This window comes from Humulus lupulus, chromosome 5 (genome assembly GCF_963169125.1).
Source record: "Humulus lupulus chromosome 5, drHumLupu1.1, whole genome shotgun sequence".
In the NCBI taxonomy this organism is placed as follows: Eukaryota; Viridiplantae; Streptophyta; class Magnoliopsida; order Rosales; family Cannabaceae; genus Humulus; species Humulus lupulus.
This window is the reverse complement of record NC_084797.1, coordinates 188,617,228-188,630,782: the sequence shown is the minus strand read 5'-3', so window position 1 is coordinate 188,630,782 and position 13,555 is coordinate 188,617,228. Positions and strand designations below refer to the sequence as shown.

The 13,555-nt window shown below is 32.3% G+C and overlaps 1 protein-coding gene across 1 annotated transcript; it reads left to right on the top strand.

The window, feature by feature from the left end:
- Positions 1-10,600: 10,600 nt before the first annotated feature.
- Positions 10,601-12,273, top strand: LOC133777948 (uncharacterized). The gene has a single exon (XM_062217712.1). The coding sequence runs from the start codon at positions 10,739-10,741 to the stop codon at positions 11,927-11,929; it is 1,191 nt and encodes a 396-aa protein (XP_062073696.1). The 5' UTR covers positions 10,601-10,738; the 3' UTR covers positions 11,930-12,273.
- Positions 12,274-13,555: the final 1,282 nt, after the last annotated feature.

Below are 13,555 nucleotides of genomic sequence, written 5' to 3'. Positions count from 1 at the left end.
GGTTGAAATCCTGTTGGGACTGCTGGTACCGGAGTCTCGAAGGGGCTCTCGTGTCTAAATTTCTGGAACGCTGGGAACAGTGACCGAAAGAAAGGAAGGATTTTGAGACTAAGAAGAAAGAAAAAGATGAGAAAGTTTTCAAATGAACGGGTAGCCCATGCGAAAGGTGGCCAACCCTTTTGTTTACGTAAAAGGCCAAAGGATGAGGGCCGTTAGATCGCTTTGATATAGGATATGAGGATCACTACTCGAAAGACGAAACAACGGCCGAAAATAGGCTAGGCCATTTAATGCGGTTCTCGGAAGATGGACCGTCACCAACCACAATGCTCCACGTATTCGACGCCAGCGTAATGGGTGGAATGTGAAGATTCCACAAAGAAGGCTAAAAGCCCCCACTGTGGCCCCAAGTGATGTCATATGCCACGAGCAGGGGCTTGGGGGGCAAATGTACGTCCTAAATATCCATGGGCTATTAGCGAGCTGAGAAAGGGCATAATTATATCAGCCACGTGGATGCCATGTACCCGGCGCTGCTGTTACAAGGTCCTACCTCTTTAGCTCGAGATAACCAAAGGCTTAATGAGATTACTAAGGAGTCGGGTCAGAAGTATGGACACCACGAGCTAAGACTGCATCAAGCTCAAGATACGAGCTTGAGTTGGCACCTCTGACCTTTTATAAAGTCAACCACGCAATGTAAACGTGCATATATCAAACATCAAGTGTCTGATCCATCCCTGAATTCTCGGACACGCAGCATAAACGTGCGTGTTCAGACACCCACGACTGGGTTGGGCCGTGCGGCCCATTATCCCCCTTACCTATTGATTAGACCACACTTCATTGTCAAGTTTTAGGAATTAATCATGAATGCCACAGAAGTGACATGATGGGTAAGAAGGTCACGGGATGACCTCCCTTGCCAACCCCCAAGTGCCCTCTCCATATAAATATGGAGACCCTGGGAGTTGCAGGGGGTTGGATTTTATTTTGTAAAGAAATACCCTGTAAAGAATATCATAAAGATAGCAATAATATTGGCTGGTGGATTAGAAGGATTTTAACCTTTGAACCACCTAAAAAAGTATTTGTGTTATCATTTTACTTTGATATCATTCATCTATTACGGTTCATTATTTAGCACTAATCCCACTCTTTATTCTATTAATTATCTGTTGCCGAAGAACCGCGTCAACAATTACATACAACGTTAATCCTCTATTAATGGTTCATAATTAAAAGGGAATTAAATTACCATTTTACCCTTTTAGCTATATCTTATTCCTAGAGTACCATTGACTTTACTAGTGAAGGTTGTGTCACAACAAGTTTGCGACGTGAGCGCTCATAACTTTTTTAGTTCCAAAAGTCAACCCAATAGGGAACCATTATTCAATCTATAAGAAGGTATAGATTCCATATCTGTTAAACTACGTCCCTAGCCATATATATCATTGAGTCCCCAAAACAATTGTTTTTAACCTGATCATTCTAACAAACCTTAACGCATGAATCAAAGGATCAGATGACATATACAGGAGTTCATAGCAACCTCAGAATTAATATCATCATTTGATGTATTTGATTAATACTATGAAACGGTGTTTAAACAAGTATTAACAAATCACATCTGGTCCAGTTCTATATATCACTATATATAAAGTACATTCACTAAAGTGTCATACTACACTAGTGACCCGATCTAGGTCACTTGTATTCATAATACCAGTGAACCGTACTAGCAGTAATTAATCTAAAGATTCCATAACTTTATTTTACTGCAAACTATTTTAAGTTTATTATCATAATCTTGATCCTCTCATACCAATATAAGATTAAGATCACATAGATATAAACTTTGGAATTTTCAGATAATTACTTAATATTATCAATATAATATCAGACATAGTCTATATATATATATAGTAATTCAATTCAATTATTTATTTCATTTAAAATACTTGTCAACTACAATTGCTTTAAAGACACTATTCCCAACAATAACTTGGCTATTCCAGTGTTGGCAGGGGCCTCCCTTGCGTGGTTAGTGTTAGCCTGCGGGCGATTTCGAGATGAAACCCTCGGCTAGCAAACTCCAGGGTTTGTTCTAGGTCCTCCTGCTTGGCCCTGCCGAGCCATTTGAGTCACGATACTTCCTCGCGTGCGCCCCCTGGTCCTTCTGGGGGGCACTTGGGCTTCAACAACCCTTCTCGCCATTTCTTCATTAAAGCGTACGACCTCAGCCAACCTTTTACTTAACCATTGATTTTCCAACTCTACCATTGGGACGTACCTTTCAGGATTATAGTAATCTTGATGAGGTGGTCTTGAACTTTAGCCAGGATCACGTGGGGTTATGGATGTATTCCCTTCATCTGGAGTTAGATCATCGTTCATGGGTCGTTCGTCAGCCTCCCAAGGATGTTCCTTATTTCGTGTTGTATTTTCTTCTGAAATTCTGGGTAGTGGTCGCCACTTCCAGATCAAAGAATGTTACCAGTGGGTATAGCCATTTATGTGATGAACAAAGGTTCGAATGGGAGGTTTGAAAGAATGATTAATGCTCTCAATGAAAGCACCAAACTATTGACGACATTTTTCATCAACTAAAAACAAGAGCAGTTAAGCTTCAATAAAAAAAAATTAGGAAGAAAAGAAGAAGAAAGATTTTTTACGTGGTTCAGTAGTTAAATCTACCTAGTCCACTAGTCACTTTTATTAATGTCTATCTGTTAAAATTTTGAAAGCAATTTCACAGAAGTTTTGAGTACAAGAATTGAGTGTCCCCCTTATAAGTGAACAGTTCCAGTATTTATAGACTGGGTTTAGATATTCTTTCCCATATTTTTAGGAAAGTTACAACAATATACATTTTAAATTTAAAATATATTGAATATTGTAAGAATCTGGCTGACTTAACTAATATACAAGAAACTCCACAAATGTAGGCCTAAGTTACTCAAACGTAACTGCCTGATATATTTTGAAGATACGCTTTCGAGCCTATGTTGGTAACTAGTTTACCATATGCCCAGCAGAAAGCACGGGGTGGTAGGCCCAGAGATTTCAATTTTTTTTATTTAAATAATCTTTAAATAACTGGGTCCATTAATATGCAAAACATTAATCAAAGAGAAAGAAAAAGATGAGGATTTACCAGTTGTATAAAAATCAAGAATTCTTGCTATCTTTTAGTAACTCCAACGAACATCCAATCCAAAGCAGTCTTGTGAATACTGAGACCAAGATTTTCCCAGATGTATCTCTATACCTCAAGACGTATCTCGGAACATAGAGTAATGGTGGGAAATTTTCTGATACACAAAATGTTCTCAACTTATGAGATCTTGAAATATTATGTCTGAGACAGTTTTCAGGGATAGGAAAAAATATGATGATATATTTTTCTCTCTGTGAAAAGCTTAAAATTTACTCTCTATAATATTCTCATTTAAGCGTATCATGAAACTATTTTTATATGATAGATTTATATAATAATTAATTAAATTCAAAATTCAAATTATAAACAAATTATTAAATAAATAAAATAAATATCAAGATCCATTATTTGATCTCTGTTACACGCCAACTATTGTGCAACTACTATAGTTGGCGTGTAACACATCCCTGATTTCAGGGATGTGTTCCAACTGCTTTCTTTTGATTATTATTTAATAATTATTTATTCAAAAATATCTATTTCTGACAACTTATCTTATCAGATTAACTAAAGAATAAATATTATTTCAAATTCAAATCCAATTTGAATTATCAAAAATATATTTTCACATTATTTAAGTAAATAAAACTAATTAATCCAATATTAATTATCTTAATTATTTAAATGTTATTTTCGAAAATGCCCATTTTATTTAAAAAATTATTTTCGAAAATTATATTAACTAATTTATTAATTTAAAAAATTAATATATTAATTAATTAATTTGTCTCAATTACATATTTGACCATAAAGAACAAATCTCTTCCAAATATGTCATTTCCCTAATTTTTCCCATTTTCAACGTTTACCTTGAATAGTATTGATAGAGTCATCTCGGGGACCTATGGACATATAATTTCAAGCTCCAATAAATTTAAATTATTAATTAAAACTCTTTAATATAATAACCTTAATTTATTAATCTCAATATTATTCCACTAAAAATATGAGGTTGCACTATTATAATTATAGACATTTATTTATTGAATATTGTTAAGTATAAAAAGCATCTATCAATTTAATCATTACATACAATTCAATCTTCTATTAATAGTTTATAATTAAATTAGAAATTAATTACCATTTAACCTCTTTAATTATATATTATTTCCTTAAGTATCATTAACTTTACTAGTGAAGGTTAATTCATAAACTAATTTATGAATTTGAGCTCAATAACCTTTCCGCTCCAAAAGCTAACTCTTAAGAGAACTATTATTTAATTCCTCTTGAAAAGGTATAGATTCCATATATGTATATTATGTACCCAACCATTTATATCAATGAGTTCCCAAAATAAAAGTTTTCAGCCTGGTCATTTTGAGAAACCATAACGAGTGAATAAAAGAACTCATATGACATAAACAAGAGTTCATAATAACTTCAGGATTAAGATCAATTTGTATATGATCATCTTATTGATATGTTTAATTAATACTTATATAGTAAACGGTATTATAAAGTATTAACAACATATCAGGTCCTGTTCATGTATAACCACTTTATACAAAGTACCTCCACTAAGATGTTCTACTACATCAGTAATCCGGATCTAGATTACATGTATTCATAATACTAGTGAACCGTACTTATAGTATTTAATCCAAAGATTCCATATAACTTTGTTTTACTGTGAACTATTTAAATTCGTTCCCTACAATTTTAATCCTCTCATACTAATACAAGATTGTAGTCACAATAACAAACTTGAGAATTTTTTTATATTCATATAATATTATTCTAACAATAATAATAAACAGTCAATATATGCAAAAAAATAATTTTAATTATTTATTTCGTAAAATATTGTTCAATACATATCATTTAAATGACACTAATCTCAACAACCTACACCATAGTCTTCGAGCTGACACTTAAAATGTTGTCCGAGCTGTCGGCTATCAATCTTTCGAAGTCAACCTCTGACCACAGTCTAAACCTTTCGAGACGTTTCTCCATTTTGAGTCAAAATGGTACGTGGCTTTAACATTAATAATATATATTCAATCCTAACTCGACTATCTCCCGAGCCTACATTTCGAGTTAATCTTAATCCGTCTCGAAATTTGGGTATAATAATATTTTATAACATTTGAATTTATATTAATATAATTATTAAATTTCTAGTCTTATATTATATATTATTTTAATTATTATATTTTATAACATTTGAATATATATTAATATAATTATTAATATAGTTTGTATTTTATAATATTTGAATTTATTTAATTAGTTTTAAAGGAATATTATGTTAAATATTTGTAATATTTCGTTAAAGTTAACAAAAAAAATTATTAAAACCAAGAAAAACCTTTCAATATACACTTTTTATATAAAAAGAGATATTAAAGTAGAATTGGAAGCTTTGACTCATTTTTTCTATTTAAATAACCATAACATAAAGATTTTTTTTAACGAAAAGTTATTTTTAAAGACTATCGCAACTATGTTGTATATTAAATAAAGGGAAAACACTATTTTGGTCCTTGTGTTTTGCACTGTTTCCAGATTTGACCCTATGTTTTGTTAAGGGGAAAAGGCTACTCATTGTTTAAGATTTCTTGGGATTCAATATCCAATCTTTTTTTAGTGGGAAAAGTATCTAATGTCAACTTGTATGTATATCTAAATAATGCACTTTACATTTGAAATAACAGATATCCTGCAAATATCTATATATTTAACTAAATTTGAGCTTTAAATGTGTTCCATCGAGCAGCTCTGCTCGCATGTCTTTTGACTAACTTCTTTTCCTGCTGCTCCACATAACTCTTGAATGAGTCTGATAGGATGTTTTCTTCTTCTCTCTTGTCGTGGGTCGACCAACTTCTATAAATGACTTGTCATGTGTCTTTCACGTGCCTTATGTTTATGTCATATCATCATACTAAATTTTAGGGAAACACATTGCAAAATAACATACAACTATTAAAAAACCAGAAGCTAATTAAACAAAAAAACGCAATTAGTTGTTGTGAAGCAGACCTTAGGAGACTTCACATACTTTTTTGCTTTCGAAGGTACTATAAGATGACATGCATGTGCTGAAAATTGAAAACAAACAAGTATAAGTACAATGACAATAACTATAAAACAACACAACATAAATAATGACACAACTAAAGCACTTATAACAACCCAACATAAACAGTAAAACAACTATAAAACAACTTATCAAAATATTTAAACATTCGCCGTAATGAACAAGCTTGTGAAACCACATCTTATCCTTTACATCCTCAACTCCAAGATAAAAAACAAGTTTGATTTTATGTTGATCCTTTAAATAAACATTTTATTTCCTAAAAAATTACCATATAAAATGTTAAATCCTAAAATAAAAATTAATAAAATGAAAAAATAAACACACTAAAATAATTAGAAAAACTAAAACTACACAACCTATCTCAATCATTCAAGAATTACATAAAAAAAAATATAGCATGCATTATGAAATATATAAGACTAATATATACGAAATAGGAGAAAACAAACCAAAAAAAAAAAACGTAACATAAACATAAAATAACAGCGAGACAATAAAAATACACTAACAACTAATGGAGTAAAAAAATTAAATCAACCAAAAACCAACAAAACGAAAATACGATCGCAACTATGAACAAACCTTTTGGACTTCTTCCATTTGGACTTTTCCCTTCCTAGTGTCTCCACGAGCATTTCCATCTTTTATCGATCTCATTGCTTTTAACTTGATCAGATACTAACCTCTTTCCTGTAGATGTGAGTTTCAATGGGTTACATCTCTCTGGGCTACCTTAGGGTCTTTAACCTTTTGCATTATTCCACCCCTTCTTCCCATATTCGATCATCACTTTTGGAGAGGGTAAAAATGAAACAGAACTGGTTTGGGAAACAACAAATTGGAAGTGTGTGATAGTAGAGAAATGATAAAGCTATCGAAAAGAGAGAGTGATGTGACTAAAGAGAGATAATGTAAAAATAAATATAAAAAAGCATGTCGACAAATTTATGTGAGTTTTATTTTTAATATAAATCGAATTATTGTAATATAAAAACTTACCATCGCATATATAAGTAAACACCAGATAGTAAAAAAGATAAAATTCCATTTGACAGTATTTTTGTAATAAATGTGCTAGTTTTGTCAATTTGTGTAAATTTTTGTTTTTTAAAATAGTAGGTCTCGCCTGAAATAAATTTGATTGATTTAGTTTTGGTGCATATATTATTACTCTAGTATATATGTTGAATAAATTTTTGCTGAGAAAACAATATATGTTATATACTATAAAATTTTCGGTTGTATTTGTTTTAAAAACATTAGTGTATATATTTGCTATATGTTATAGAAATTGTATTTTTGAAGAACATTATAAAAAAATTAAAAATATAAGTGTAAGGAACAATTATATATTTATAATCAAATTAAAGTAAAATTTCTTAACATCAATAACTTGCTTTTTTGATTTTGTATTTAAATTTAGGGAATTTTTTTGGTGCAACTCACAAAAATAGGTGTATTGGTGAACCTCTTTTTATTTGTACCCCGTGAACAATTTTCGACGCGATTTTTTTTTATGTTAGTGTATATTATAGTTATTTAGAGTATCCTGCAAATTTTTAGAAAATTCTCAATAATTTACAGTACCAAAAACAATGTTCAAACATATTCTTCTTCACACGCATAAAAAAATAGTCACACATGTAACAACTTGTTTGAACCTTGTGTTTTTGTATGGTAAATTATTTAGAATTTTCTAAAAATTTACAAGATGCTCTAAATAACTACAATCTACACGGTTATAAAAAAAATTCGCGCCGAAAACTGTTCACGGGGTGCAAATAAAAAGAGGTGTACCGGTGCACCTCTTTTTCTAAGTTGCACCAAAGAAATTAGGGATGCACACAAGTCAGATTTTCGGGTTTCGGGTGTATTGGGTTCGGGTTTTGCAAGTTTCAGGTGTAGAAAATGGATATCGAACCCGCCCGAAAGATTTTCGGATTTTCCACATTTTCGGGTTTCGAGTTTGGTCGGTTCGGGTATGTGTGGGTTTCAGATTTTGTTGGGCCTATTTTTGGATTTGGGCCTTTTGCAGGCTTTGGTAAAAAAAAATTAAAAAATACCATTTTTTGATAAAAAATTCTCTACTTTTAACATGTTATTTACAATAATAAATTGAGATAAACTTAATTTGGTTAAACTTGACAAGTTTTTTCTTTCATACAAATATTATGAAACTAAATTCTCTAAAAACTTATTTTAAAACAAAAGTTATAGAAACTTCTTTTTTATTTTAATTCATATAATAAACTAATATAGTCACTAATCTCTAAAAGTCCAAATACAACCATGAAAACAAGCCTCCAAAGTTTCAAAATACAAAGTAAACACATAATCTTTTTCTTTTTCCTTCTTTTCCTCTCTTTGCAAATTTTGAATGTCCAAATTCATATCTAGAATAAAAGCCCAACCTTCTCATTGAAATCTGTCCACAATTTAATTAGCTGAAATTTCAAGGTTTAGAAAAACAAAAAAACATAGAACTTGTCCAAACTTAACCCAACACTAAACACTAGTTTCATAGATTGCAAAGAGACAACCAGAAAGTCACTTAAATAAAAATACAAGCTATAATCTATCAGACACTGAAAAACGGTACAAATCATAAACTTGGCTAGAAAAATTGACATTATTAACTCTACAATCAATCATTCAGATTTATACAAAGTCATATTCATATTTATCTTTGTTGATTCCAATCCATTTTGCTCATCCTTACTATACAAAGATATATATATATACATACATACATACATACATATATTACTTACATATATGTTAGGATTTTATGCTCTAATTAAAACTCAATTTCTTTGTAATATCATTTTATTATCAATAAAAAATAGAAATAATTTTTTGACTTGGTCAATTAATTTGCTCACATGTTTTATTTTCATGATTATTTGTTTAATATAAACTTCTATTAAATCCTGAGCATATAGTTAATCATATTTATAGTGACGTAATCACGATAGAATATAAATATGATTATATGTTCAAAATAAGTTAGTCCTAAGATTAGTCAGTGCACAGGATTTACACTGACTTGCCAATCTACAAAATGATCTACTTACACATTGTGATGTTATATTCTTTCCAGAACATTAGCAAAATAGATAAGATCGGATGTATTTGTTACATCGGACATGACCAATATTGCAGTTTATAGGATAAGTAAACATACAATTATTATCTATTCTAGTCATATCATATAGTTGACCATAGGTCAATTCAATCTCAATTCTAAGTGGTTAGTATTCTAACTGATTGTATTATTTAAGTTATTTGACTTGTTCGTTACCAGCTTATACTACAGACTAGCCCATACTTACATCTTGGGAACTCGGTAGTATAATTGAGTGGGAGTGTTAATCATAGATATGAACATCTATAGCTTCTGATGAAGAAGTGAAATGATGGTTTCCTTTTAGTTTGGTTCAAGGTATCAAATGATAGAGATCTCATTTCAGTAATTAAATTAGTTTACTGAAATATCATTTACAAAGAACTAAGTGTTTTAAGGATAAAATACAATGAGGGGTAAAACAGTATTTTAGTCCTATCTCATGGTAGACCATCTATAGAGGATTGAGTGACAATTGTGGTTGTAACAATGGATAATTAATAGCGTATTTATATTTGTTATAGAACGTTCTGTGAATTCAAGAGTGCAATTTCGAGTCTATAGTGGAGTCACAAGGAATTAGTAAGTTAGTAAATTTATTTCTTATATTTATGATAACTTATTGGAGCTTGATTTCATAGGCCCATGGTCCCCATTGTACCTTGAATATAATCATCTAGATAGTCTCAATTAATTGATTTAATTATCAATTAGAATTATCAAAGTTGACCATGTCAATTTTGGATAGTTTCACAGAGTTTTGTAATTTTGAGAAGAAAAGAGGAATTATGGCAGATTTATTAATTAAGATAAATTGGTATCTAAATTAATAAATAAGTTTAAATTAAGGTTCAAATTATAAATAATTAATTTGATAAAGAATTTAAATAATTATTTAATTAATTAAATCAATAGAAAATAAAACAAGTCTTGATTTTAAGTCCAATAAGCTTATAATCAAATAAGAAATTTCACGGACCTAAATCCCATGATAATTTCGACCTAGAGCTCTGAATTGGCTATTATTTTATTATTTTTTAATTCAATAAATGACCTAATTGAGTCTATAAAATTAGTCTTGAGAAAGAAGTTGAAACACAAGTTTCCAAAGTTGAAACACAAGTTTCTGTCTGAGAAGTCTAAAATGTACTGTGAAGACAAATTTATTTGATTTAGCAATAGTTTTCAACATGCTGCTAGGAATAGGTTTATATTTTAGTTAGAAGTAGAACAAAATTTAACAAAAAAAAAAAAAAAAATCCATTTATTTATTTTTGAAAGCTATTCCTCAATCAATGGCTTCTTAACCCATTCATCCCTGACCTATTCTCAAACTGTAGTGATGAAGCTCTCCCTTAAGCTCCAAGGCGACCGCCATGACCAGAGCACCCTTCACCACCAGATCCCTCTGGTAACAGCTAAGGTACCCATCTCCATATTCAACCAACCATTCCTCACTTCCGTCTCCACCACCCCCACGGCCACAACCACCTCCCCTTCCTCCCACCTCTCATTCTCTCTCTCCTCCTTCTTCAAATCCGGTCCTTCTCTTAAGTTTACATACTCTCCCACCTCCGCAACTTCCCCGCCTTTCTCTCTCTCCCTCAAGTCCGGTCTCGGTCTCTTCGGCTCCGCGGACGAGTCTCCTCTCGTTTTCAAAGCTCACTTCACGTTCTCCTCCACCAACCCCTCATTCTCTCTCCATTTCAAACCCCAATTTGGCAATTTCTCTCTCAGAAAGACCACTTTCTCCAACCCTAATGGCGATCGGGTTTCTGGGTCTGCCTCCGTTCGCGATATCTCTTTGGAGTCTGGTGGGTTGGAAGATGGGTTCGTTCCCGAAGGTTCTTCGGGATGGCAGGAGCTGAAATTGGAGCCTTGTAGTGGCAAAAATGGGGTTGTAGGCGGTGATTCTAATGAGGGTAAGTCTGGGGTTTACACTAATGGTGGAGTTGAGAGGTCTCTGTCTTGGAAGGAGCCTGAGAAAGATGGCATTTTTTCTGGGATAGCTGTAATGGCGAAGACTGTATTGCCGGTGACGAAACGGGTGACAATGAATATGAGATGGGGTGTGGGTTTACCCTCGAATTTGGGATCGAAATTGCCTTGTTTGACGTTGAATAAAATTGGGATAGAGAGAGTGGAGGAGGAAAATGAAGAGGAGAAGAATAAGAACAAGAAAAAGAGTGACGAGAGTAATGTGAGTGATTTGGAGTTGTTGAAGGGTATGTGTTTTTGGATGAAAAGGGATTTGGAGTTGTTGGAGAAAGAGAATAAGGAGATGAAGCAGAGCTTGGAGAAAATGCAGTTTGGAGCTCCTGGCAAACATTTTCGAGGTGGGAGTGATAATGGCGGGAAGATTATGCAGTTGCCTTCAGGGGAGAGTACGAGCGAGTTTGAGCAGTGGAAGAAAAGCAAAAAGACTGCAAAAGAAGAGAATGGAAAAAGAGATTCGAAGAAGTCTTCTACCAATCAGACGAGTGACCTGGAGTCTGAATTGGAGAAGGCTATCAAGGCTGCTTCATCTTCCTGAGGTGGGGTAGTTGTAATGTTGAGTTTTATTCTTCAATCATAGTATATAAAAAACAAAGCGTAGGGTCCGATAAAGAGCTGGCTACTCGATGAAATGAAGGTCCTGGAGGGGTTTGTTTAAATTGAGGGTAGTGTAACTTCTAGAATGACAATTGGGAATCTTTGCAATGGTTGCAGCCATTGATTCCACGTTTCATTTTTCCTATTGCTTTTGATGTATGAACAATTTATTTTCAACATCATGGTTTTACTGTGTTTTTTAGTTTTGGTTCCCTTTATTGGTAATTCTGAAATGCTTACTTTGGTTACTTTATTCAAATTTATATAAAGGATTTTATTCTTGTACATACATGTGCTTGTTTATTTGCACGGTGTGCATTGCAAGATGAGTCTCTAAGGCGATTAGTTATGAAAAGTAAACTTTGCATTCTCTCTAGCTTTGTTTAAACTCTTAAAAGTCATTATAATATTGGCTGGTATGGCTGCTGGATGCTTGTAGGAAAATTTCAAGCTACTTGAAACTACCAAGGAAAAATGTAAGAAATTGATACATACTTTTGTCTTTTTCTTTTGTTTATATCGTGTGTATGTGATGTATATTGATCACATTCGACTCAGCATTTCATGGTAGGTTACATAGTAGTGTCTAATGAATCTTTATCAACTATCCATTATTTTTTCATGTATTTCCAGGTATGTGTATAAGAAAGTTTCTGTGTCTATCTTATAACATATAGGATTCGGATTCGGGATGTGGACCTCCTTTTAATAAATAGAGTGGAATTCTATGGAATGTAGCTACAATGACTAATTTCTGGTCTGCATTGAAGACTTTATTGTTTTTGCTGGAATTCTTTGTCTATTAAATGTAATTTATGTAAATAAATTATAGGATGTTTGATTTGTGATTTTGTGAGGGATTGTTGGGGTATCGTTTTTCTTTATTGATTTAGTTTTTTTCTTCCCAAAACACACACTCTCTTCTACACAAAAAACAAAAACCAACTATCTATCCCCAAAGCCGGAGAACAAAAATTGCACACATTTTGTCTCATTAAACTCAGACTTCAATCTTCTCTTATCTCATTTTTATAGAAACAATGGAGACCGACCGAAGACGAAGTGGTCTTGGCCTCTTATTATTATCAGGCAGGTTAATTTGTTTGCCTATATTCTTTATTTATTTATGTACATTTTTTTTTGGCAAGTCATTGCTAGGAGAGTTTTTCCTTGTTGATTATGATTGTTATATGAATTTGAGCTTTATTAGCAGCATAAATTATATGTATTAAATGCTCTGAAATTTGGAGATCCCCCTTCTTTGGTGTTACTTAGTGAGGTAGTTGAATTTTCTTATTCATTTGCTCTGCCGATTGGAGATCCTTAACTTTGCACTTTGTCATATTTTTATTCCCATTTGGCTTAATTTTTCTGGGGAAAATTTCTGCTAAATTTCATTTTACTCCTTTTATTTTTTAAGGGCGTCCTCTAGTATTCAGTACCCCATGAGTTGGAATGGAGACCATTCATGTTTGAAATGTTCTTTTAGTCGCATTAGTTTTACTTTTTCTTTTTATTACTTGTGTTTTAACAGGTTAGGGAGTGTGAGGGCATTCCTTGAGTAGTA

Excerpts from the sequence above, each read along its gene's own strand:
- LOC133777948 (XM_062217712.1), top strand. The coding sequence starts at position 10,739 with ATGAAGCTCTCCCTTAAGCTCCAAGGCGACCGCCATGACCAGAGCACC.